This window comes from Paramacrobiotus metropolitanus, unplaced genomic scaffold, assembly GCF_019649055.1.
Source record: "Paramacrobiotus metropolitanus isolate TYO unplaced genomic scaffold, Prichtersi_v1.0 Parri_scaffold0000107, whole genome shotgun sequence".
Taxonomy (NCBI): Eukaryota; Metazoa; Tardigrada; class Eutardigrada; order Parachela; family Macrobiotidae; genus Paramacrobiotus; species Paramacrobiotus metropolitanus.
The window spans coordinates 198,364-223,004 of NW_026570327.1; the positions used below are offsets into that span (position 1 = coordinate 198,364).

Below are 24,641 nucleotides of genomic sequence, written 5' to 3' on the forward strand. Positions count from 1 at the left end.
GATGGCCTACATGTTGATTCCCACGTTGGGCACGCCCAAGCGCAACTTCTGGTCAATTTTATTTGTAATAAGAATCTGCAGAATAATGTTAATGACAGATTGTGCTGCACTTCGGACGGGTAAACGTAATTTTGTACAGCATGTTGGGCACTTTTCAAGGATGTCTAAAAGTGTGGCAGAGAAGTGATTAAGAAATGCGCACAACATGCAGTTGCACATACACGATAGTCTACAGATCTACACAGCATACGTGTTTTTTACAATACATCTACTTAATTTTGGATTCTTTCTGGTGGTTGAACTTGAGTTATTGTTGGGCGATTAAACGCAAGTGATGAGTCTATTTATGCTCTTAATGTGAGGAGTTTGCAATTAAATTATTCAGCTGTGTGAATTGGTTCATCGGAGATTCACCGAACGGCTCATCTTCGAATAACCTTTAACCAAAATCCGGAACAAAGAACATATTTACCGTGTATCGCATCTATATAGCGGTCGCACTGCGCAAAATCACTTCGCTTAGATTGACAAGATACTTTTTAAATACATAATTTAACGTTTAAAATTTTTATGTTTACTGTTAATGTAATTTAACCTTTTTATGGTGTCAGATTGCAGCGAAACTTTATTTTCTGGTACTTTGGTTTTATAAATCATGGATGCATTAAATTATCTTTGTGGTATTACGTTAACGGCTTTAGCCGTCGTTACCGGTAAGCAAAACAATATACAGCATATAATTTTGCATATTTATGCCATACGCGAGCATACGAATTTATTGGAACCAGTTTTTGTAGATAAAATCGGGTCGGTGGAGTAAGTAGACGTTTTTCTAGATGTTCCATTACGTGACTATCTCATGTTGTTTGCGCCTGGCGCATGTTCGCGATCAGCTTCGGGATGTACAATAGTAGCAAAGAAACAAGTGCAAGCCTAAAAATAACATGAAGCAGCGCATTGTTACGAAAACTTTGCAGTGGCCGTCGCTCAGGGATACGGAGGATATGGAGGCGGAGGTGGAGGCTATGGAGGGTACGGGGGCGGCAGCAGTTATGGAGGCGGAAGTTACGGAGGGGGAAGTTACGGATCCATGCAGGGAGGTTACGGTGGATCGTATGGATCGAATACAACGATGAATCAGACCGGTGTATTGTACAATATTCCACCTGTGCCTTTGGCGTTCACGTTTCCAGGCCCGCTCCCTATTGTTGGGGTACGTAGTTAATCTTATCTATGTAATAAAAACCCTCAAAAGCAGTTGTATTATTTGCATCGAAGAATAGCTGTCAAAATGAGCGCAAATAGAATCGAATTAAATATAAATAACACGAATATTTCATCGTCTTATGTTTTCGTATTTATAGGTCAGCTGGCCGCCGTTGGGAGGCACGCCCTATATTGCGGAAGGACGCTTTCCGTATAACGGTTATGTGGGAGTGCGTTCTCCACAGATCGCCTATATCAACCGCATGCAGGCCGCACAGATAGCGTACGATGCCATGAGAGCTAACTACTCTTCAGGAGGTTATGGTTACGGAGGATCGGGGTACGGGAGTGGAGGATACGGAAGCAGTTATGGTGGTAGCGGTGGTTATGGCGGTGGCGGATACGGTGGCGGTGGTTACGGCGGTGGCGGTTATGGCGGAGGAGGTTACAGTGGATATGGGCGTTAATCAAGCGGCGGCATTGTAGAGCAGTGCAGCCGGATCTGATTGTGTCCGCTAACTGAAGGATCTCAAAAGGTCAAAACAGTTGTTTTGATTGTGCTTTTTGATTTGAATGCTTAACCAATTTAATGTTGATGGGAAGCTTTAAGAATTAGTGTGCAGCATTTACTGCGTAGACGTATACTTGAACAACACTGCGAATTACTTAACATCATTCTGTACTGGAATATTATGAATTTTTACCGATAAGAAGCATTCAAGCAGGGTCGTTGTGCTGGCAATAACGACCATTATAAAATAATATTATGTGTTGACTGTATACATTGATAATTCCATGTGCATGAAATGGCGGAATTTTCTTGTGCATTATTAACAGAATACGGCGCTACAAAGATCACCAAGCTTTATATATAAGTTTATTCAAGTAAATGGTAAACAATCAACTAACCGTAGCAGTTACACGGGAATTACAGATATAAGCAGTGGAAAGCGCAGCTATTTCCTGAAGATAACAAAAGAAATATGACCTTGAGCATGGAGCAATTAGTTATAACCAGCACATTTACCTGGTTTACGCAGATAACGATTTATTAATCGACATATAAGACGATTTACGATATCTATATTACACTACGCAGCACATGCGCACCAGCACTCAGACCATCATATCGCTTAAGGTACAAAGTTTTTAATAAATCACAGATATGTTAATGGCAATGTTACAAAATTATGCAAAAGATCACAAAAAATTTCAAAATTATTTCAGAATTACTTCATCTGTCAACATTATAGAATTGTTCAAAATATTTTCAGTTAGCAGTCTAAAGTGCATATTGTGTAACATTATTAACTGTATCAGTATGGTTGGTGTGCCCAGTCGGCGGATAATTTTAAAGGTCGTTGTGTATACTGCACCGCTTGCTTGCATGGTTTTCTATGCGCGGTTACAGTATTTGCAGGTACGGAGGCGCATTAATCGAGCAGATACTGCAAATTAAACCAATTAATTATGACAAAGTAATGGCAAGGATGGTCATTGCTTCCAGCTTTTATACTCATTGACATAATTTCCACCTGCCTTTACGCAGCACAATCGGTCAATTTTACAGTGCAAAGTGTTTTTGATAAATCATCTTCGGACACCAAAGAATCTCCGATGACCCTTGCGAGATGCGCGATGTGCCCAAATGAAAGCAATAACATAATATAGTCCGCTGATATTGCTCACAGACTTTCTCTTTCTTTTGGGGTTGCCTGATGAAAAGATCGCGTTTCAGTAGAGATTTCACTGATTTACCTTGTAGTTATCATTTATTCAAATACACTTCTTATAGTTAGTGAATCTCTTCGTTTTTACATAGTTTCGAACTTTCGCCCAATCTGCAGTTTATTGTACACCAACCGAAAACCATGATGTTCCGTTTATCCTCGCATTGGAATGCCTTTCTGCTTTATTTATTTGCCTTTTTAGGTAACTGTCCTTGACACAAATGTCAAATTTGACTGCATATGTTTAACTTTTATTGAAAGAAAAAGCTACATCTGCGGTTTTTTTAGGCATTGCAGCCATAGCATTTATATATATGTATATATATTTAGATTATTGAATTTTGTTTAACTCAACCAAAATGTTATAAGTAGTGCAAGCTTGTTAGTCTGCACTACGTAATCAACGAATTCATCCACCTTTAGGAATTAGTCAGTTTTAACTTTTAAGTAATTAATCGTTATTCCTATTTTGGTAAACCGTTTTTTTTTGTAGGAACGATACTAGCTTATGGAGAGGGGCCAATGGGGATGAACAGTTACGGTGGGGGTGGCAGTATGGGAGGTTACGGGGGCGGCGGCGCCATGGGAAGTTACAGTGGTGGCGGCAATGGTTATGGCGGTCCCTATAGCAATTACGGTGACGATGGCGGATGGATGGATGTGGGAAAATTGGACTGGGGCCCAGTATCACCAGTGCCGTATTGGCCGCTACCGGTGCGTATCTGCGTAGTTTGGGATTAAATGGTTTTTACTTTTTACCAGTACAAAATGAGGATGTAATGGTTTGCAGACAACACACAACGTATACAGTATTGTACTACTTAATTGCAATTGAATATGCAAGCGGGCAAGCCGATCATCGCCTGTCTGTTATCGCAGTTTCTATTGTCTCCAAGGTGCACCTAAGCATGTTTATTTAATTTTGGCTAATGTTTTTTATTCCTTTATTTCCTTTTCCAGTTTTTGCCACCTGCATGGCCGTTGTTCCCTAATCGCGATTTCGCCTATGGTTACTATCCATTTCCCTTCACATGGGGCTTTCCTGGGTACTCTCGTGGTTTCTATGGCGGTTTTGGAAGGAGCGGCTATTAACAAATTTAATTGAGCTTAATTAATAAGATCTCCACAGTATGCTTCAATGATGTTTGCACTGACAGTTATTTTCGTTGTTACCGTGATCTGAAACATAAATATATGCCTACCGGCTTTGCCTAAACGTCTAGTTGGTGCGTATGTAAAACCTTCTGTAGCGTGTTTAACGATGAGTTTTATGTAAATACCACAATACTTTTGCTGATTGCGGATTTGCGGTGATACTTTGCGTGAAATAAATTTCGCGGGCCGAAGTACATATGCTACACTGTACAAAACTATAGAGCACACCACCACCAGTATCTACAAAAAAGCCATCTACGTGCCGATTTATTATTGCAGTTCAAGTTATGTAAATAGTATTTATTAATTGACAATCTGCGTTTCCGGAATCCGGATTTTGTTATTGCAGGTTTGATTTTTCCCGTTTCTATGTACTTTCATTTGTTTATCAAAAATATGCGTTCAGCGTGCACTGGTATGAGACATTGCTCACATTTCCGGTTCGCTACCGGATTTTCACCCAAATCACGAACCTGACCTTTGGATTCACCGTAGCCTACGTAGGTAAACAATTTCTCATCACATCGAAGCATACGAATATCCTTTCGCTTGGCACAAACCGCAATGCAGCGTTATCAGTTAGTAACTGACTGTGCTCCAGTTGTAATTTCACAGGGCGGTCGTCAAGGAGGCATTAACTTTAGGTCGTTTCCGCCCCGTCTTGAAGACGCTCGCAACGCCAATCAGTGTTTTTGACGTAACATGTGAAAATTTCAGCAAGAATAAAAACCAGTTTTGATGTTGGTAACGAAACTTCATTTGATCATTCTAGCACGCGTTCTATCGCCAATTATGCATATGTTTGCATTAATTTCAAAAACCTTATTCACCTGGAGAACGTGAAACGGTGGTGGTCCAACGTGAATGCATAAGTTCATGAGTGCAACGGTGCTAGCAAATTTTTACGTACTCGTTCGCAACTTTTTGTTGCGACTGTTGGTGAGTGTTCACTCGTTCTGAGTCTCTGATTATTGTCTGATTGCCGCCGGATCCGGTATTGTTGCAGGCAGCAGTTGTTAATATGAATATGCCGTGGTGGGAGCGCGGAGATAATGGAAACAGTGATTTGGTGCATCCTGCGGGTCGGGTGAGTCCTAATGTTACTCAGGATCCCGTTTTCTGGGTTGGCATTTTTTTACGGATCGACAGGTGGTTTTCCCTTGCGAAGGCCTGCTTGTTTTGTACTACAGTAATCTAATAGCAGATGTGCATTTAAAATTTTATTTTCTGCGCTGTTGGATTGTAAGAATTTTCGAAAATGGCTTCTATATGCTCGCTCGTTAATGTTTGACTGATTGTGATGTGATTGTACTCGTACATGCATTTTTGTTGGATTTGTGGTGTTTGTTTACTTTAAATTTTAGATATCGATTTTGCCTCACATGTCGTGCAAAAAACAGAGAAAACAGTTAGCAAAAGTTTTTATATAGATTATTAAAATGAAATCAGATTGGAAAATGAATGTTAGGTTGTTTTGACGTTGTTAAGACAGTAAAGTCTATTTGCATAAGTAATTTGCAGTTATAACTAATTTTACGTTTTGTGGGTAGGCTTTTCATGTTGTAGGCTTTTGAAAAGCATACAAGCAAAACGGAAAATTAATTTTTTTATTTTCCGCTTTTATTAATTCTTTGCAAATGCGAATCAGGTTTGGCTATCACGTATTCCTGATCACAGTGTCCGTGAGATGTCACACACACTTAAACCACACTAATAACGAATCAAACACAAAATCTGATTAAGAGAGTCCGATCCCTGCTGATTAGGAAATCAGCATATTTTTTCAAAACTGTCTTCCTTCCATTAGACGTGCATTCATGGCGCTGAGCTTGGGCTGGGCATTTAATTAACAACAAGAGTCTACCGCGCGTGAATTGCTTATGGTTAAGAATCCAAGTAGACATTCAGCGGCGCTGAAGTAGCCGCTTATTAATTTCACCACAGAACACCGTTCGTCCGACTGTTCTTTTATATGCGAAATGGAGTTTTGATTTTTCATAGCCTGCAGCAGAAAGTGATAAATGGGTGCTAGCACGCGATACCAGTATGGAGCACGTCGTGTATGAAGCTGATTCATGCTGTTGTTCCTCGAGGGTAGCGAAATTTCGGTTGGGTTAAGTTGAAAAACCACCGACAATATGTGCGGATTAGTTTAGTCCATAATCAGTGCACTAGCTGATTTTTTTTCCTTTGGTTGGCGTGAATTTTTTGTCTCTTGCATCATGGGAACCGAAGCCAATACCGATCCATATGGAATGCGCAATGTATGCATTAAGCGTTGCAGACGTTTTTCCTTTTAATTAAATATTTATTTAGTTGCGTTTTTTGTGATGATTTTTAAAGCTTTTTGCCACATGTGTAGTTTATTTTTGCAGGATCGCAATATCACTCCCATGGAACACCATGTCTCGCGCTCGACCAGAGGAAAAATTATGGGACAACGAGCAGGATTCCGCGGCTGCACCATTTGGTTTACCGGTAAGACTGCGCCATTTGATTATGCATTGTGAATGTGCGCCAGATTATGGCATGTTGCGGTAAATTAGAGTGGCCGAGATAAATCGGTTTATAGTTTGGCTGCGAGTAGATTTGATAAGTTTGATTAACTGGTAAGTACATAATGTTCTGAATGGAGTAGCTACGCTTGATCGGAAAAATCAAAGAAGTCATAGGATTAAAATTATAAAAACGGAACTAATTTCGACGAATTTGCCATGCAAGAGAATTGGTGGTGGAACGAAAAAATGGATAAGATAAGTCAGATAATTAAATTATTATCTGAATATTTTATAGGTTATTCCGGCGCTGGTAAATCCACCCTGGCGTTCGAACTAGAGGAATATCTGTGCCTGAAAGGCATCCCTGCATATGTATTGGACGGTGATAATATCCGGCACGGATTGAACAACAATCTTGGCTTTTCGCCGGCCGACCGCGAAGAGAACATCCGCCGTGTGGCGGAAGTAGCGCGATTGTTTGCTGATAGCGGTGTCGTCTGCATTACGTCATTTATCAGTCCTTATCTCAAGGTGAAAATCTACTCTAATTTACCGAACCGAAATAGCAGCGAGGGTATTCGTTGATTGCAGGACCGTGAAAATGCTCGGGCCATCCATGAAAAAGACGGGTTAGTCTTTATGGAAATCTTCGTCGATGCACCTCTCCAAGTGTGCGAGGGACGAGATGTCAAAGGGTTGTATAAGAAAGCCCGTGCCGGTTTGATTAAAGGTACATCGAATGCAAAGAAAACACTGGATTTGGAAAAATACATACATAAATCTTACGTGTTTTTCCTTTTAAGGTTTCACCGGAATCGATCAAGCGTATGAACCACCGGTCAGCCCCGACCTGGACATTAAAACCGCGGAATTCTCGGTGAAGGATAGTATCCAACAGTTGGTGACATCTCTCCAGGCGCGCGGTATCGTCCCGTCCAACACCGCCGATTACGTGCGCGAACTCTTCGTTCCTCAGGGTTTCCTCCCCGCCGCCCTGGAAGAAGCCGGACGTCTTCGATCACTCGCCATCAATACTCTGGACCTGCAGTGGGTGCAGGTGCTCAGTGAAGGCTGGGCGTCGCCGCTGCATGGTTTCATGCGGGAGATGGAATATCTTCAGTCTCAGCATTTTGACTGCTTGGCCAATGGACGTCAGATTAATCAGTCGATCCCCATTGTCCTTACGGCTACCACCGAAGATTACGAAAAGCTGAAAAACGAAAAGGCCATTGTGCTGCGATATGAAAGCAAACCAGTGGCGATCCTACGCAATCCAGAGTTTTACGAGCATAGGAAAGAGGAACGCTGTGCCAGGACTTTCGGCACTACGAATCCGGAACATCCGTATATCAAGGTTGGTTGTGGTATTAACTATTAACCGTTTCGCGTTGAGTTTCACTTTAATTCACAAGTCACAGCGTGCAGGAAATAGACAATCTGAAAATCTGTGAATTTAATATTTTACCTAGTTTTGTTTATGGGATCTGCAAAATCCAGTCTTTTTCGAATTTTAGTAGATCGACTTATTTTTACAAAATACAAAAATTCGTTTTGTTTTTTTTAGCTATTATGTAACGTTAAATCACTTTTTAGAGCGAAATTTCCGTCTGGTCGATTATGACTAAGCTTAATTAAGCCGGTGGCTAGCTTGATTTTGGCTCAAAACCGATGTAAATACTCTAGATGATTATGGCAAGCGGTGACTGGCTGGTTGGAGGCGATTTGGAAGTGTTCGAGCGTATCCGGTGGAATGATGGGCTAGACGAATATCGACTAACGCCCAACGAACTCCGAAAAAAGTTTGCAGACTTAGGGGTAAGATTACATACCACTTATGCAGAGCATAAATCAGTGGTACTGGAGAGAATAAACCTTGTTTTGTTCGACTGTAGTCTGACGCGATCTTCGCTTTCCAACTGCGTAATCCTATCCACAACGGGCATGCCCTGCTAATGCAGGACACACGGAAAACACTGGAGCAACGCGGACATAAAAATCCCACACTTCTCCTGCATCCCTTAGGTCAAAATTTTGTCACAACAATGTCATGTTCTTTGTTGTACTTAATTGTGCAGTCATTCGTAATGTGGTTTGCTCCAAACCTTGCCTTTTGTTCATGTTATTGTTAGCCTTCGGGGTTTTCCGTACATTTTATAATACTTTTTATTTTTTTTTATTCTTAGGTGGATGGACAAAAGACGATGATGTACCACTTGATGTTCGCATGCGACAGCATCATGCTGTTCTCAAAGAGGGTATATTAGATCCAAAGTCAACAGTGTTGGCTATCTTTCCTTCGCCAATGTTATACGCCGGTCCCACCGAGGTACAGTGGCATGCTAAGGCACGAATGGCAGCTGGAGCTAATTTCTACATTGTTGGCCGTGATCCTGCTGGGATGCCGCATCCGGTGACAAAGAAAGATCTGTATAATCCAACACACGGAGCAAGGGTAAGCCATAATGGCTTAATTAATCAAAGTACGTATTTGCTAATAATTTTAGCTACATACTTTGCATGCTTATTTGTAAATTTCTCTTGTTGGATTTTGTAATTATTCTTTGCACATGCCCGGTTTGTTTTCTCATTTCTGTGTACCATAATTTCGTTGGTGCACATGCGAATCGTTCCATCTTCCTACAGGTCCTAACAATGGCACCGGGTTTGAGCCAGCTTGAAATCATTCCCTTCCGGGAAGCATCGTACAATACCAAACTGCAGCGCATGGATTTCTTTGATCCCCTGCGGAAGGACGACTTCCAGACTATCTCCGGGACAAAGATGCGCGGAATGGCGCGCAGTGGTGAGGAGCCTCCGTCAGGCTTCATGGGGCAGGAGGCGTGGAAAGTATTGTCGGAATACTATCAATCACTTACAAAAAAATAATGCTGAAAATGACACCCGTTTAGTTCAGTTTTATTGTAGTCCATGACAGAGGATAAACTTAATATATATTGCGCTGTTGTAGAATGCTTTCCATGAGGTGTTCGGGTATCTCTTGAAATTTGTTAACGTGCTATTGCATTCCGCTGTTGCTGTTTTATGCGGTACGTTTTATTTTTTTGAATAGTTTGAAAACTTTTATCATTTTGCTTGTTAATGGGACCAAGCGCCGGTGAATTGTCGCTCAACAGCATGAATTAAAGCGGTTTTTGTGTCGTCGTGAAAAACTCGTTATTTTTATTCAGTATTCAAATATTCGCATTATTTAACTATTAGTTCCGGTGTTGCTTAATACTGCGCCGTACAAACAATTATAATTCGTGGTCAACTTTGTACAAGACGTAACTGCGCGCAGCGTAGAATTATCGGGGAACAATCTTCGTTAAGCATGGCTGTGGAGAAAGGTGTGAATTCTGAGCAGTCAGCTTATCGCAGAAATTAAATCTGTGATTAATGAGATTAATTAGTGTGACTTGGACTCCATAGTCCATGCCTCCCGTTTTCCTGAAAAGACCACCACAAATCGCTTAGGTGGTTTTCGTGTGCATAATTATTTCGGAAATCTTTATTAAAACATTAAATAACTGCAACTTACAAACTTTTCTGTGTGCTGAATGTGAGTGCGACCCATGCTTTTGAGATTTAAAATATTTTTAGTGCTCGACACTCGTACAGCAATAACGTAGCAGCATATTGTAGAGAAAAATTTCATGGAGTACAGTACAGATCAATATAGTGTACAACTGGTGTGAGCAGGTGTCGCGCACGCAGAGTAATTTATCTGTAAGATAAATTATAACAGATATACGGTAGATAACTGGAAACAGTAAATTAATTTTACCCTCTGGGCTGTGGTCAACGAGCGGTCCTTTAAATTGTTTATTATCAGCAGTTGTCTCATTTTGACTTCATTCGCTAGTAATTTATAACCGAGGCCACTATATTATTGCTGAAGCGAAATAGTGAATTCTCCAGGATGATGTTGTGTCTTCGACAATTTTTGACTCTCGGTAAGAAACGCTTGTGCCAAAACCGATTATACTACGTTTGGTTTGATGAAGTTATTATTACATTTTAAGCAGCATGCAGCATAGCTTTGTTAAATAAGCCTTATATCCGAGATTAACGTGACTTATTATTTCCATTTCAGTTCTACTTATAATATGCACTCTGCACTTGGATAGTATACAGGCTCGCCGAGCTGCAGCGCATTCCTCAACCTCCGACGCCAGTTCAGACGATGAATATACCTACAGTTCGCGATGGATGACCACAACGCACCGTCCCCGGCAAACTACCCGTTACCACGCATCATCCAGTAGATACGGGTCATCGCGATCAGTCTCAGACACTGGCTATTCTTCCCGTTATGGTTCTGGATCCAGTTACGATTCCGACCACTATCGAACGAGCAGCCGTACCGCATCCACCGGAAATGCCCGGCACAGCTCTGACTCCTATTACTCATCAGGCAGTGGCAGCCGCACTACAACCGCACCGCGATGGAAAACCACCAGCAGTCGTTATAGCAGCAGCTCCGGAGATTATTTCGGATACACAGGACGACCTAGCTCTTATCGACGAACGGAGAGCACTGACGGGTACTACAGCAGTCGCACGGGATCGGGATTAAGTTCATCGCGTTCATATACTGGTGGTGCAAGTGATTATGCCAGCGGGACAAGCCGCTACTTGGACGGTTATCGCACACGCGAAACGTCCCGGTTAAGTCGTATATCCCCTGGTGGAAACGATTACAGTTATAACTCGGCAAGCTGGCGATCCGAAACCTATTCTGCAACAACAAAAAAACCATCAAGCTTGGGAAAGGTCATGAGCTCTATTACAGGTATTTATTTTCAGTCATCCGGTACAAATATCTTGTAAGCGGTCTTGTAAGATATTTGTAATAACCGATTCTGATCGGTTATTAGCTGATCGCTATAGTAAATCAGTGTTCTTTCAGCTTAATATCAAGTATTTTTATGTGATTAAAAAATTAACGAGACGTAACGGAACGATTCGAATTAGTCTGTATCGGGTAATTTAATTACTGGTATACAATACTGCGATATTTCATGAACATTTCGTTGTAAAGTCTGTACGTATGTTATAGCGATTTATAACTGGGGAAAGCAAAGAAAAAAATTATTTTAGTAACTTGCATCAGCAGCATTGGTGAACAGATCAAATGCGTACATTCTTTTAATTAAGTAATACATTACTACCTTATTTATATTATTTGCAGGAATGCTGGGATCCTCGTCATCGCATTCTGGTGGCCATAAGACCGGCTCCTCGTCATCCGGTGCCCTTTCCTCTATCACATCTCTGCTGGGTGGTGGTTCCAGCAAAAGCGGATTGTCGGGCGGCTCGGGCAGTTCATCCTCCGGTATGAGCAAATACCTGATGCCAGCATTAACATTCGGTGGAAAGCACTTGGCCAAGATGGTCGCCAAAAAATTCGGTTCCGGTGGATCCAAGAGTGGCGGCCATTCCACTGGAGCGTTGGCCGCATCCGGTGCCGGTATCGGTAGCGTTGCTGGTCTGTTAGGATTCGGCCGTGGCAGCTCACATTCACGTCAGTCCGGCGGTTATGTGGCGCCGATTGGTCCAATCCCGGATACAAGCGGTTACGCGGATCCGCATGCGCGAGTACAGCCACCAAATCGCGCGGTTCCTATTGGTCAACCGATTACGACGACCGAGTCCGTCCCGATTATGACACCGGCCATGAACGATCGAAAAGTGGTTCCATTCATGTCTTTCACCAGTACAACACATGCACCAGAATCACAGCAGGAAAATCACAACATTGACCCGTGTTTACTGGTGCAGTGGAATTACGAGTTTAAGTTTACCGAATTACCCAATTTGCTCGTGGGATTGATTGCGAATGACAGCGCTTCTGGAGAAAGTGTCCAGGACAAATTTAAGTAAGCGTGCGAACTGCAGTAGTTTTTTAAGGTACAGTACATCATGTACATGTGTATACGCACAGCTAAAAAAAGCTCTTGGTTGTGATGCAGTTTTCTTCAAGTTTTCGTGGCGATGATAGCGGAAATGTCGGAGACTGTGGACATCGACCATTCGGAAGCGGTTTTCCGTATTCCAGAAGGCTATTCGTCGGAAAGGTGCCGGCCGAACGGAGAACGCGTTGCCAGATCGACCGCGGATGGTTCTTTAGCGACACGATGCGACATTGCTCGTCGCATGCGCATGACGGTATTTCTTGACCCCAGTTTGATTACAGCACTAGCGCTCATCTATTGTTAGACTGATCGCAAAAATTTATTTTTGCAAACTTATTTTCGAAAACTGATCTAGCGAGTTGATAAAAAAAATTCATGTGCTCATTTTAGCTTCCGGAATGCCATATCGAGGAGAATCCAACCGAACGTCCACTAGAATGGACGTTTACCACCAGACCTGTGCACACCGCAATAGAAGGCCTGCATTCAGTTTACCTCAACCCCAACCGCAGCACCAACGATTTCAAAGGTATTATTTATGTACTTTCAAAGTTTTTGGAGTAGTTTGAGTTGTTAAGCGGGTGAAACCAATAACCGTAAAATTAATTGTTTTTATGATGCTAGAACTGGTTCGGTCGGTGAAGAATTGTTATGCACATACCGGAAGGCCCAGATACGAGCAGCAACATTCGTGCCTGGACTTTCACATTAATCCGGAAACGATATTATCAAATTTGCCTCCAGACCACCATAATTCCCTATTTGGAAATAAAGACGTGTGTCGGTAAGTTAACTCTGCTAAAAATTGTAGAAGATTAATTGCTTGATGAACCTTAATCTAACAGCATTACTTTATAGTACTAACCGGTGGGTTCAGAACGCGCTTTGTACAATACTTATAGCTGGGTATACGTATTTCTGTTGATAATAAACATTTTGCTGAGGACAAAATCAATCTAAAATTAATAATTCGCAGCACATTGCTTATTATTTTCACAATAATATTAGCCTTCATATTATCATTCGTACTGTTGATGTACAATTCAATTACTTAATAAGTAATAGCGTTTTGCAGTCAATTCCTGAACTTTGATTTGCTTTCTTGTGCAAACCCAAATCCAGTGGAGGGTGATGACGCAGATTGTTCCATTGATGACCTCTTAGTGATCAACGCATTTTCAAGGAATATTTATTTGTGTTCCCATGAAATTGAGCCAGAAATGGTAAGCGACTATTACTGCATTGATACAGGGAGTAATATCAAAGAGTTCGCAGAAATACTCGCACTTGTCACTCGTAGTGTGTAATTTTAGAACTGCAAAGTGCTCCATAGAGCATCCATGGCATCCATGTTGACTGTTTTCGTTTTTTTACAGATCGAAGCCATACAGAGACGATTTCCACCGAGTGACGAACAGTGATCCCAGAAAACCTCAAACTGAAAAAGAGAATTGCGAGTACTTTTCTGAGAAAGAAACGTTTTAAATCTTGATTACATTACAAATAACAATTAGGCTGTATAATGTATATACAGGGCATAAACTATTCGTTAAAGGTACGTAGCCGATCAAGTTGTACGTTCGCACAAATACATAACTGCTTCACATTTGATCGCGTTCACAATACGTACGTACGAGTACTGAATTGAATTTCACACATCCTGACCTGTCCTCAGTGTCCTGCATCACTTATATCTTGTTGTTACGATATGATTAACGTTAAAATGTTAAAATAAAAATTATTATAAAAATAAGATTTATTAATGTTAAAATAAAAAATTAGATGTTAAAATATCAGATAAATAATAAATTAATAATGCAATTAGACGTCGCCATATGATCATATCTATGGAATATACCTCATAGTCAGTAGCAAGAACTATTAGGCATCGGAATTTACTCGTGTAACACGTACAGGAATTTGTTCGCTTGCTAATTTTAAATTACTTTATTCGTACATATGCCGAATGCACAACCGTATGGAGTCGCAACCGGTAAATCTACAAATTTGCATATTTATATTTATACTGAAATATATATAGATATACGTAGTTACATAACTTACACTCAACAAGAAAAATAAACACACCTAAACTGCTTAAATTTTAAAGAACTTTTTCGACAGTTTTCCGTGTATCCTGCAGTTCAACGATCCGACATCTGGCAGCGGTATATATCAAACATTTATTCATAACAAATTAACATTTATTCCGTTCTTTTCATAAATATAGATATACTGTATAGTACACGAGATCACCGAAAAATGATCCACCCCTCATTACAAATCGAAAACATTTTTACCGTTAAATTCGGACACACATCATATTCACAGATATCGGCAGACAACAGTTACGGAACAAGGAGTGCTGAAGGTACAATACAAAGTTAATAAAGGCCATAAATTATTAACATGTGCTGTACACTGTACAGACAGTACAGTTCCCACTATTCAAAGATAGTTACTCCGCCTGGATCATCGTCTTCCGGATTGAAACCCTCGTCGAGAATTTCTATGCCGCCTTTGGAACGAGTAAACAAATGCCATCGATACCGGTTGTTGAGCAAGCAGGCCAGGCCGATGATTATCGACAAGAAAACCGCAACGCCACCGATAACCACGTACAAATATGCTGCAAAACAGTAAAGCATAAGTGACGAAGATACTGTAACTAAGTACAGTAACCCACCGTGTGCATTACGAGCAGGTAACCACAATTTTTGTATCGCTCCTTTCAATATATCAAAAAAATAATGATTATATTTATATAACTTCGCACTGATTTCGACCACTTATCGTTTATGAAACGATCTTTGTAATAATTATACGGCTCCAAGTGACCAAGTCTCGACACTACGCAATACGAGACCGGAAACTGAAAATAATGACAGGAGAACCAAAACAGATAAAATTATGAATTCATGATAGAATATGAAATTATGAATCTACCATAAATATTTGAATCTACCCTAAATATGCAGGTACTGCTCAAAATCAACAGTTAAATTACACAGTTCACACCTGTCATGTTCAAGTCATTTAAGCCAATGCACTATGCTACCATACTGTAGTCTTTGAGAGAAGTACTGTAATCGAGAGTTTTTAGAAATAAACCATACCATTTTGAACTGTCCGCAAAACTTCGATGCGTGGATCTGTGTCATTCATGACTTTTCCACTCCTGTGGAATCTTCAACATAGCTGGCAGCTCGGCGTCACAAATCAGGCTGCCGTCGCGTCGAGCAGAATACTCTATTGGTTGGACCGATACGCAGCTTTGGAATACGCAGCTTTGGTAGGACCGATACGGTAGTAAGGCAAAATTGGCTTTGGCTTGGGCTTGGGTAAGGCTTTGGTTGGTAGCTAGGAATACGCAGCTTTGGTTGGACCGATACGGTAGTAAGGCAAAATTTGGAATGCTGTCAAAGCATGCTGAATGTCCCTTCAAAATAGAAGCTAAGAAGCTGCACAAAGAGTCCACCAGCTTTCCCAATTCCCGCCGGTTCCTGTCAACAACGATCGCAACTCGATAACAGAGCTAGGAAATAGGAACTCCAAAATCGCACACAGCAACCTGCTAAAAAAATAGCATACGCAAAGAAGACAGCAGAAGAGCAAAAGGCGAAAAATCTAAGCAGGAGTCAGTAATACTGCAAAAATAGCATACGCGAAGAAGACAGCAGAAGAGCAAAAAGGCGAAAAATCTAAGCAGGAGTCAGTAATACTGCAAATTTTAAAATTCCGTAATCTGCGCTGCTTCCGATCGGCATGCTTTTGCTGGTATGTCATTCCGTCTCACAGCGGATTCTTCGAGGCGGTTCACTCGGCTACTGGCCTAATACTGAGGCAACCGCCTCGAGTCGTCAATTAACGCTTGTACGCATTTCGAGTGCGTATGGCGTATCAGTAAGTACTTATGGTAAAGTGCCGATTTCCAACAATCGTTCTTTATAGTTTATGGTGTACTTTTGTTATTTGAGGTAAAACTTCGGTAAACCTCAGCGTATTTGTTGTTTAGTGGAATTACTTTTAATCCAGTTTCATCAGACGAACCCAGAATGCAACTAGAACACTTTCATGTTTCATCTTGCTTAGAAATAATTTCCACGGGTTTAGTTTAGACAGAGGCGATGGAAAACGGCCCGACGGTGTGACAGCATTCCCTTGGAAAAATGGAAAGCCGCTAGTGTGGGATGTAACCGTGGCGGACACATTTGCCCAAACGTACATCGCCCAGACGTCCAGGGTTCCGGGAAGTGCAGCGGAAATACGCGAAAACCGGAAGTTAGGAAAGTACAGCGGGCTGGCAGACCGTTATACCGTTCAACCGCTGGCGTTCGAAACTACAGGCACATTCGGACCACTGACCAAGAAATTCTTCAAAGAGCTGTCGAGAAAGATTATTGACAGTACAGGCAATCCCCGCTCAGGAGAGTTTTTACGCCAAAAAATTGGTATTGAAATTCAGCGAGGAAATGCGGTGTCTGTTCTCGGTACATTCGGCGACACGGTGGAGAGGGAAGATGTGTACTTTGCATTTCATTTAGCGGAACGAAAATGATGTTATGGTTTTTGTTAACTGATATTCTTGTATTACATTGTCCAATACGAACCTCATTAAATAGTGGGACGCACTGTAAAAAAAAAAAAGGTACAGAACTTTTGCATACATGCAAATCGACATTTTAGTGATATAAAACTGGCTCTGCTGTTCACCATCTGACGTAACGTTGTTCTTGTTGTCGGAAAAGGATTATAACCATAGAAGGGTACCTTATTAACTGATCAGTGATTAGATATCAGACCTGCATAAAGCAAGGAACTGGCAAAAACAACAATAGTTGTCAGTGTAACAATAAACAACAACAAGGATAAAGCAGACCGCAGTGAAAAGTGCAGTCAACAGACAGAAATTATTCAACCGACATTGGTTCGCCACGGTTCACAGCCGCGTTATCTCCTCCTGCCATACTCTGATCTTGACGGTGAAATAAATACTCCTCGGAATGTTTCTGCAAATAATCCGCCGATCTGATTTCATCAATGAATAAGTGATATGCCTTCATGATGTCGTCCTTGTTGATCTCCATGGCCTACGAGCGAAATACAATCAATTAGTTAATGTTGCTTAGGGTCAGCGCGCATCCACGCCGAACTAAGATAAAAACGAGCCGTAACCCGTACTAAAAGTAAAGAAGTCAAGCTCCACATGAGCGTACAAGCGACGCTTATTCTCATTAGGCGAGAAGTGTTACAGTGCACATCCACACAATCAAATGACCCAAGCGAACTCACCTTTCTTCTCCTGCACAGTACTTTGGCTACCATGATCAGTTGCATGGAATAGCGTAGCGACGCTGTGCTGGCTGTTTCTGCTAGCATCTTCAACGCGTCTTCTTCGATGTTGGCGTCCTCTTCCTCGCAACTACAGGATAAACAAATTGCAATGAATGTCTGTCTATAATATCGTATGCACGTTCGTCTCTCAAAAATCTAACATCGCCACTAACCGAATTTTTAAGATTTCATGTATCTCTTTTTCCGTGTAGGGTTCGGTTGAGATTATCAACGAGCGATCAAGCAGATCCACGGGAATGCCATGGGGACTTTGTTCCTTGGTGCCGCGAATTCTAAACCGCACAAAATACCGCACCGTAAATTGCAGAACTCTCAGAAACGTAAACACTTCGTTCTTCATAATAAATCACTTCAAAAACTGATGCTGCTATACGCACCGAGTAATGCCTCGATTTGTAGCCATTATGACAATGGGTGCGTTATCTGCTTCCAGCGCACGGTTCAAAAACGCGAAACACTCAATGGTCAGCATATGCACTTCGTCAATAAACAGAATCTATGAAACAGATAACACAAAAATATCAATTCTGTGCCTCATTCATGTATCCTCAGTATCCTCAGAAACCAGAACAAACGTAGTCATCCACATCGCAAGCGTTTACTCACCCCAGGAACAATTTCGGCTTTGCCTTCTTCTTTCCATTCTGCTACTTTTTGGTTGATCTGGTCTCGAACTTCCTGTTTAATTTCGCCGGTGTCACCTATAATATCATTGAAAGGTGTGATATGCATAAACAGATTAGCACGTGATTAAATAGAATTACAGACTTACAGTTAACCAAGAAGTATTTCTAACTGCCAGAAAAATCACGTTTGTAAAAACGAATGTAAAGAAACATGATTCTTACCAGAAAAAAAGGGCAAGAAATCCTTGTTGCCGACTGTTAATAACATCAATATCGTGAAGTGTCACCATGTGCGTGACTTCCTTGCGTTTCTGCAATTCACCATCGGGCGTCTGGAGGAATCGTGTTTGTGCACCTTGGGCATCATAGTCCCTTGCTCGGACGAACGAACGTCCCAGTTTGGCAATGCGTCCGGTGGCCTTGTCGATGGTGATGATGTCCCTACATATATTGTTAATAATTATGTAACGACGCATAATTTAACGTAAGAATACCGGCATCCTGCACGTGTTGCGTCTTGACGAAACAGATTCAAGCGTACTACAGGGAAATTTTGATATGACTAATTTTAAAAAAATTTCGTTCTGAAATTCACCGCAAACAGTACGGTACTTTGGCTTCTTTGAATAAAATTCCGATTTATTAATTTGCAGCGAAGCTTGGCATACTAACCCGATACAATGCATTACTCAGTGGTTCCATCTGCAACCACCACAACCAGATACACTTACCCGGCAATGATATTTTCTTTGATGATAGATTCGATCATTTTTCCTCCGAGATCATAAACAGTCTCCATTTCCGTGGTCTTCAGCGTCAGACGGCCAGCTTTCGCTCCCATTCCGGTGGCTGGGCGTTCTGTGACCACTTCTACCACTTCGCCCTCAATAATTTCGGTTTCCTCTCTGTTTGCAGAGAAAGAAAATTTTTTGGGTATTATCGTATGTTGACAATATAAAATGTAAAGAGTCAGTAAAGAATTAATTCCAAAATTATTTACTTTATCCTAATGCCCACAGAACGACGTAATGACTGCGTCAGAGCCTCTGCGATGCTGATTTCAGGGGAGAAAATTTCACTGGCCGACATAAGCGTGACTGGCGTACCTTCGCCCATTTCCTTGGCCATGGCTGCGCAAAAATTGATAAATTTCCAATTTATTAACGATAAAGATAAACTAACAGTTTCACTTCGCATTACCCATGGCAAGAGCAGTCTTTCCCGTTCCTGGCTGGCCCGCAATAAGAACGGCGCGTCCTGTGACTTTTCCATCCTGCAGAATGTTCTCAACTCAAAATACAAGTGAAAAAGTTTCCTTTCGCCATAATGCAAGCATGGCAGTTCAGCGACGTACTTTAACCATGCGCACGATAAAGCCAGCGGCTTTTCTGGCTTTCAGCTGCCCCACAAGACCACCGGAGGTGGGACGAGGTTCCAAGTCATTGGTTAAACCGAGATTGCGGATATGCGAATGCACACCTACACAAATACAGATGATCGAACCACTCAGAGACCCAAGAACCAAAACACAGTATGTTGAAGTACCAGTGCGCTCTGTTCGAATTAACTCGCTTGACTTCGCCAGCTGATCATGCCCGGACTGCAAACACAGAAATGATATATTGATGCAACAGCTTCTAATTACTGCGTTTGCTCAGCGTAACAAACGGATCAGTAGGATCAGCGAAAGATCAAAAACTCACCAAATCCATCGCTCACTGCGTAATCTTCCCGAGTGTAAAATACGTCTGGGTCTATGATCACAGGGAGATGGAATTCACAAGCAGAGCTAAACGAGGATGCTAATTGAGAATGATAAAATTATTTCCCAATTTCCACATCACGTAAGAATCGCCACTAAGAAAAATCAGAACAATTTACGAAGTTAATTTTCACTTATCAAAAAAATATGAAAAAATCGTTCAGGCTCACCGTCACGAGTCAAGCTGCCGGGTACACACACGGATTTGAAGCGGTTCTGAACGTACTGGCAGACCTCAGCGGGTGCCGTTGCGACAGCCATTTAATACGCTCCGGTTACACCGGAAATTCGAACACCATATCTTCATGGCTCCTTGTGGTCATTTTCAGATCAAAATTCTGTTGATTCCAAGCCAAAGCGTGTAAAATAAGCGCTAATGGTAAGTGATAAATAGTAGCCAGTGTACTAGCCACTGGGCCGTTCGCTTTCATTCATCCCTTAAAATGAGCAAGCAGTTTTTATCTAGTTCAAACAAATTTATGTGCAGTTTTGACTGTGAAATTTGGTGCACTTCCAACCATTTCATCAAAATGTGAAAGTGCTCTAATAAAAATTAAAAAGTTATTTCTTACTACAAACCGTTTCGGTGAAACAAAAAGATTTAAAAACTGATTCTTTTAAGTAGATATATAAGTTGTAGAACTGTTTTGGGACAATAAGTCGAAAAAAAGAAAAAATGTCATATTTGTAGAAACAATTTTCCCTTATTGCACAAATTTTTTAACAATGTTGTCAGCGCCGAAATAGCTCAGTTGGGAGAGCGTTAGACTGAAGATCTAAAGGTCCCGTGTTCAATCCACGGTTTCGGCAATTTTTTTTTCCACTAGAAGTATAAATGTAGTGAATTATTTTTTGAGCACATATCCAGATTCTTGTCGGATTTAGTAACAGCTGCTGTCCAGTTTTTAATGGTAATGGTTTTTAACTCGACATTTTATTGTAAATAAAAGAAATTTTTCATGCAGTTGGTGTGCAGGCACAAAACAGTCGCATCTTTAGAATTCCAGTTTTGCATACGACAGCATGCCAAATAAAAGACATAAAAATATCTATAAAGTAGACAACCACCAATACCTCCACAATACGATACCAAAACAACTTCAGAAGGTCAAATATAAGAACTTCTCTATTATGCCAAACATATCCACCGTCACACTTTTAAATACAGACTATAATAAAAAGTTAAAAACTGTGCATTCACTTGTCAGTATCAAAAAACCGGCTAAATGCAATTACGAGAGCATGCGAAACACATCACATTTTCACAATCAGGGTTCACCGTAGAATTCACAAAACTTATAATACTAGCACCGAATAGCACGTATAACTTATAATACTAGCACCGTCAAACGAAAGTTTACACGTCACTTTGAGAGAGTACTGTACCATACGCAATCAGCATTACTGAGATATTTCAATGAGAGTGATTACATTCGAATACTGATGCGCCCAGTTCCTTTGAACGTAGTTGTAAACTGCTGAAAATCTTCGCATGATCCATGGACACGTCCGAACACCGCACTACAGTCGGCCGACGGCTTTTTCCAAGCGACTATCCGTACATTTCGCGTCAGTGTCCCCTCCATAAGATCCCATTCAAACCACACCGCTCCGGTGGCAGAATGCGACAGTACACTGCGTTCCTGCACAAGTTTCTGACTGAGCCCGAAGCGACCCATTCCCATGTGCTTCTTTGAGAATTCATTCTCGAAATCACCGAAGCGGATGTGATAATTTCCTTGGATTAACTCCTTCAACATGGCACAGCACTCGGGTGCCAAATCCGGTCGCATTTCAATGGTGAAGAAACCACATTTCTTTTTCCGTGTAACATCCCGACTACTGTAAAAATAATCAACGTGGCAAAACCAAAACGTCGGTGGTGGCACACGTGGTATTTTGATGAAAGCGGTGTCCGGTTTTTCTGTCGCGCAAAGATAGCGGAAGAGGTCTCTTTCCTCATTTCCAACAAATACTTCCTCCTACAAAGATGGCATAAATTATCGCAATGCAGCTACAAAAACACGTTAGAGGAATTTTGCACCAAACAGATTTATAATACTGTATGTATTATGTACTTTTGCATGAGCATCTGCTAGCTCCTTTATAGTGAACACTGGGAACCGAATTGAATCAAACAATGATCCCATGGATTCCCGCAAAGAAGCACCAGATTTTAAAGTGTTGTGTCTTGCCCAACTGAAAGAAAATCAGAATTCATGAGATATCAAAAATAATGCCAACATTGAGTACGCTAAACAACAATAATAACACTAAACTATGATTATTTCTACGCTTTTTCTACGTTAAATTTTTTTGAACATGAAAAGTTACTGAACACAAAATATCAGGCCCGTTTCAGAATTTTCTGCTCCATTTATTGTACAGCGTTTTATGTGTCATGTAAGTAAAACAAAACGCTATTCAACAACAGCATTCACGACACCACGTGAATCAAGATTCACTGATTTACCGGCAAACTTGTTTGTAAATTGTGGGTTCTGTTGAAGAAAGATGATCATGATCCAAAATCGTCCTCACGCATGATAGGGACAGTGTCAAAAATGCGTCACTTTCCATTACGTCGTCAGTATACTGCGCGATTTCCGCCAAAGCCAATATGGCAAGCTCGTCTTCTTCGATGCGCCTTGCCTATTAAGCACAGAATACAGTAGATCAGCTCGATCCACATGGCTTATAATCTATCACGATACACAGATAAAAATAGCACTTCGCGAAATATTTGAACGATAAATAGCAATGAAATATGCAGGATTAGTTGAGAAAATTCAAAACTATGATATACCGTAGTCATACAACACATAGACTGTGTACAGTCTCGTTTGTGGATGCTCAGCAATGACAAGAACGATCTTGTAAGTAAATTCTCTGCTGCCTTTTTGTCCACGATTTTCGATTAACTACGGTACCTACCAACCGGCAACCAGTAATTTTTTTCAAAACAATGTTGAATATTTTTGCAATTAACACGATCAAGGAATAATGGAGTCAAAGTACAAGACATCACCCTAACGAGAGGGAATCTCAGGTTACTACTATTAAAAAGCGATTTCTTGTGTACCAATACAGTACGTAAGCCACTGTGTCAGTACAGTATGTAAATACAGTAGTTGCCTATCAAATATCAACATAAGAGATGCCATTTAAGTACTGTACTCTACTCGAAGAAATTAATTTATTACCTGTTCAAGAATAAAACAGACGCGCTCAGTAGAACCACCAATTTCCAGCTGAACAAAATCCCGACATCGGCGGGCCAGTTTGTCGATCAAATACTTTTTGGCGCAATAAAGAGTGTCCATAACATTGTCCATCGTCAGATTGTCCGCTACATTATCACCGTAAGCGTAACTGCAAACGACACGCACAACGATTATAACTTTGACAGATGAGAACATTTCCCAAAGCAGAAATCACGTACCTAATTTAAAAAACAGAAAGCCTGACATAACAAGCAAATGTGAAAGTATTAAGTCTGCGACTTAGGTTTTTGCGGCACAATCTTTGCTCGATATTTCAGTTACAAGCGACGCATGCGAGGTATAACATTCTCAAACAAATTCATACATTTTTATATCAGTCAGAAGTAACAAGAACTTACTGCAACATTATTCTAAAAGCCGTTGGAGAAATGTCAGGAATTAAAATAATTTCGTCTGTCTGCGGAAAAGCGCCGTAAAACATTTGCTGGAACATGGAGCTGACCAAACCCAGAATGAATCTGCAAGTCCAAGCATACAGAGTACAGACTAAACGTTAAACTGTAAACAGTTATGTATAAATGGATAAATCATCTATACTGTCCAAAGTTATCGCAAACATTTTTATTCAAAGCACTGGTTCCAACCTACTTGTGGCAATTGAAGGTTTCCTTCGGTTCTCCGATGCCATTACCCACCAGAAACGTAACATCACTGGGAATTTCTGCATCAGGATGGTCGAAAAGGTAGCGTGTACGTTTTCGTATCTGCTTGCTGGAATGCCAATCGTCCTTTTTTCTCTTCCTGGACTCCGTAGACATGATGCGCGCAGCAAACTGAAATGGAGCTCTGCTATAAAAGAAGATGCACTTAAAAAAACAACTACCCTAGTTTAAATGAAGCGTTCAAAAGTGAAGAAACAAAATAGATCAAAAGGGTTTAAACCGACTTCAAAGATGTGGAGGATGCGAAAATGCCATTTCGCAATTGCCAGCTGAATTCTCACGACTCCCAGGCATGCGAAAAGCAGCGAACAACCTCGGTCAGACACGTAACCCGCTCGTGCTGGGGGTAGCTGTAAGTACTGTATACCAAGGAATAATACATACGAGTAAGTAGTTGGTAATTTATTTTTATTCGTCTTTGGATGTGGTTGGTGAATCTTTGTGAGCT

The 24,641-nt window shown here is 41.0% G+C and overlaps 6 protein-coding genes and 1 non-coding gene across 9 annotated transcripts; 5 read left to right on the forward strand and 2 right to left on the reverse strand.

Annotated features, from left to right (window-relative positions):
* Positions 1–531: 531 nt before the first annotated feature.
* LOC129597659 (keratin, type II cytoskeletal 1-like) lies at positions 532–1,946 on the forward strand. The gene is made up of 3 exons (XM_055495298.1): positions 532–713; positions 978–1,213; positions 1,365–1,946. The coding sequence occupies exons 1-3, from the start codon at positions 656–658 to the stop codon at positions 1,671–1,673; spliced, it is 603 nt and encodes a 200-aa protein (XP_055351273.1). The 5' UTR covers positions 532–655; the 3' UTR covers positions 1,674–1,946.
* Positions 1,947–2,459: 513 nt separating this feature from the next.
* Positions 2,460–4,274, forward strand: LOC129597657 (heterogeneous nuclear ribonucleoproteins A1 homolog). The gene is made up of 4 exons (XM_055495296.1): positions 2,460–2,626; positions 2,777–3,138; positions 3,430–3,650; positions 3,897–4,274. Exons 2-4 carry the CDS (start codon positions 3,078–3,080, stop codon positions 4,026–4,028), a joined length of 414 nt encoding a protein of 137 aa, XP_055351271.1. The 5' UTR covers positions 2,460–2,626; positions 2,777–3,077; the 3' UTR covers positions 4,029–4,274.
* A 565-nt stretch (positions 4,275–4,839) lies between these two features.
* LOC129597679 (bifunctional 3'-phosphoadenosine 5'-phosphosulfate synthase-like) lies at positions 4,840–9,747 on the forward strand. Of its 2 annotated transcripts, XM_055495325.1 has the most exons (10): positions 4,840–5,030; positions 5,098–5,178; positions 6,467–6,569; positions 6,885–7,120; positions 7,181–7,319; positions 7,393–7,943; positions 8,273–8,404; positions 8,482–8,611; positions 8,773–9,041; positions 9,233–9,747. In XM_055495325.1, exons 1-10 carry the CDS (start codon positions 4,956–4,958, stop codon positions 9,473–9,475), a joined length of 1,959 nt encoding a protein of 652 aa, XP_055351300.1. In that variant the 5' UTR covers positions 4,840–4,955; the 3' UTR covers positions 9,476–9,747. The 2 variants fall into 2 exon arrangements, with proteins under 2 accessions (XP_055351300.1, XP_055351301.1); XM_055495326.1 differs by lacking the exons at positions 4,840–5,030; positions 5,098–5,178 and adding an exon at positions 6,196–6,355.
* Positions 9,748–10,037: 290 nt separating this feature from the next.
* LOC129597604 (uncharacterized) lies at positions 10,038–14,204 on the forward strand. Of its 2 annotated transcripts, XM_055495229.1 has the most exons (9): positions 10,038–10,148; positions 10,452–10,542; positions 10,683–11,381; positions 11,781–12,468; positions 12,562–12,757; positions 12,895–13,033; positions 13,129–13,288; positions 13,580–13,727; positions 13,881–14,204. In XM_055495229.1, the coding sequence occupies exons 2-9, from the start codon at positions 10,509–10,511 to the stop codon at positions 13,923–13,925; spliced, it is 2,109 nt and encodes a 702-aa protein (XP_055351204.1). In that variant the 5' UTR covers positions 10,038–10,148; positions 10,452–10,508; the 3' UTR covers positions 13,926–14,204. The 2 variants fall into 2 exon arrangements, with proteins under 2 accessions (XP_055351204.1, XP_055351202.1); XM_055495227.1 differs by having other exon boundaries at positions 10,055–10,542.
* A 3,013-nt stretch (positions 14,205–17,217) lies between these two features.
* LOC129597681 (ruvB-like 2) lies at positions 17,218–20,407 on the reverse strand. Its single transcript, XM_055495328.1, is given in 12 exon segments — positions 17,218–17,594; positions 17,797–17,926; positions 18,012–18,131; positions 18,237–18,355; positions 18,466–18,560; positions 18,697–18,926; positions 19,217–19,390; positions 19,486–19,615; positions 19,686–19,758; positions 19,840–19,964; positions 20,031–20,085; positions 20,189–20,407. Coding segments are annotated over 12 exon segments (1,440 nt in total). The 5' UTR covers positions 20,198–20,407; the 3' UTR covers positions 17,218–17,414.
* A 577-nt stretch (positions 20,408–20,984) lies between these two features.
* Trnaf-gaa (transfer RNA phenylalanine (anticodon GAA)) lies at positions 20,985–21,057 on the forward strand. The gene has a single exon. It is a non-coding gene; the product is annotated as a tRNA-Phe (tRNA).
* A 333-nt stretch (positions 21,058–21,390) lies between these two features.
* Positions 21,391–24,447, reverse strand: LOC129597680 (BTB/POZ domain-containing protein 6-like). Its single transcript, XM_055495327.1, has 6 exons — positions 24,120–24,447; positions 23,870–23,989; positions 23,451–23,619; positions 22,721–22,899; positions 22,326–22,446; positions 21,391–22,229 (listed from the first exon to the last, which is right to left on the reverse strand). The coding sequence occupies exons 1-6, from the start codon at positions 24,287–24,289 to the stop codon at positions 21,675–21,677; spliced, it is 1,314 nt and encodes a 437-aa protein (XP_055351302.1). The 5' UTR covers positions 24,290–24,447; the 3' UTR covers positions 21,391–21,674.
* Positions 24,448–24,641: the final 194 nt, after the last annotated feature.

What these genes read in the sequence shown, in the direction of transcription:
- LOC129597679 (XM_055495325.1), top strand. Translation starts at nt 4,956, where the DNA reads ATGCATAAGTTCATGAGTGCAACGGTGCTAGCAAATTTTTACGTACTC. An exon ending in TGGTGCATCCTGCGGGTCGG is followed by an intron (nt 5,179 to 6,466) that starts GTGAGTCCTAAT and finishes TTATTTTTGCAG; the next exon opens with GATCGCAATATCACTCCCAT. An exon ending in CTGCACCATTTGGTTTACCG is followed by an intron (nt 6,570 to 6,884) that starts GTAAGACTGCGC and finishes AATATTTTATAG; the next exon opens with GTTATTCCGGCGCTGGTAAA.
- LOC129597604 (XM_055495229.1), top strand. Translation starts at nt 10,509, where the DNA reads ATGATGTTGTGTCTTCGACAATTTTTGACTCTCG. An exon ending in TCGACAATTTTTGACTCTCG is followed by an intron (nt 10,543 to 10,682) that starts GTAAGAAACGCT and finishes TTTCCATTTCAG; the next exon opens with TTCTACTTATAATATGCACT. An exon ending in ATGAAATTGAGCCAGAAATG is followed by an intron (nt 13,728 to 13,880) that starts GTAAGCGACTAT and finishes GTTTTTTTACAG; the next exon opens with ATCGAAGCCATACAGAGACG.
- LOC129597657 (XM_055495296.1), top strand. Translation starts at nt 3,078, where the DNA reads ATGATGTTCCGTTTATCCTCGCATTGGAATGCCTTTCTGCTTTATTTA. An exon ending in TTATTTATTTGCCTTTTTAG is followed by an intron (nt 3,139 to 3,429) that starts GTAACTGTCCTT and finishes TTTTTTTTGTAG; the next exon opens with GAACGATACTAGCTTATGGA. An exon ending in TGCCGTATTGGCCGCTACCG is followed by an intron (nt 3,651 to 3,896) that starts GTGCGTATCTGC and finishes TTCCTTTTCCAG; the next exon opens with TTTTTGCCACCTGCATGGCC.
- LOC129597659 (XM_055495298.1), top strand. Translation starts at nt 656, where the DNA reads ATGGATGCATTAAATTATCTTTGTGGTATTACGTTAACGGCTTTAGCC. An exon ending in GGCTTTAGCCGTCGTTACCG is followed by an intron (nt 714 to 977) that starts GTAAGCAAAACA and finishes AAAACTTTGCAG; the next exon opens with TGGCCGTCGCTCAGGGATAC. An exon ending in GCCCGCTCCCTATTGTTGGG is followed by an intron (nt 1,214 to 1,364) that starts GTACGTAGTTAA and finishes TCGTATTTATAG; the next exon opens with GTCAGCTGGCCGCCGTTGGG.
- LOC129597680 (XM_055495327.1), bottom strand. Translation starts at nt 24,289, where the DNA reads ATGTCTACGGAGTCCAGGAAGAGAAAAAAGGACGATTGGCATTCCAGC. An exon ending in GAAACCTTCAATTGCCACAA is followed by an intron (nt 23,990 to 24,119) that starts GTAGGTTGGAAC and finishes TTGGACTTGCAG; the next exon opens with ATTCATTCTGGGTTTGGTCA. An exon ending in ATTTACAAACAAGTTTGCCG is followed by an intron (nt 22,447 to 22,720) that starts GTAAATCAGTGA and finishes ATTTTCTTTCAG; the next exon opens with TTGGGCAAGACACAACACTT.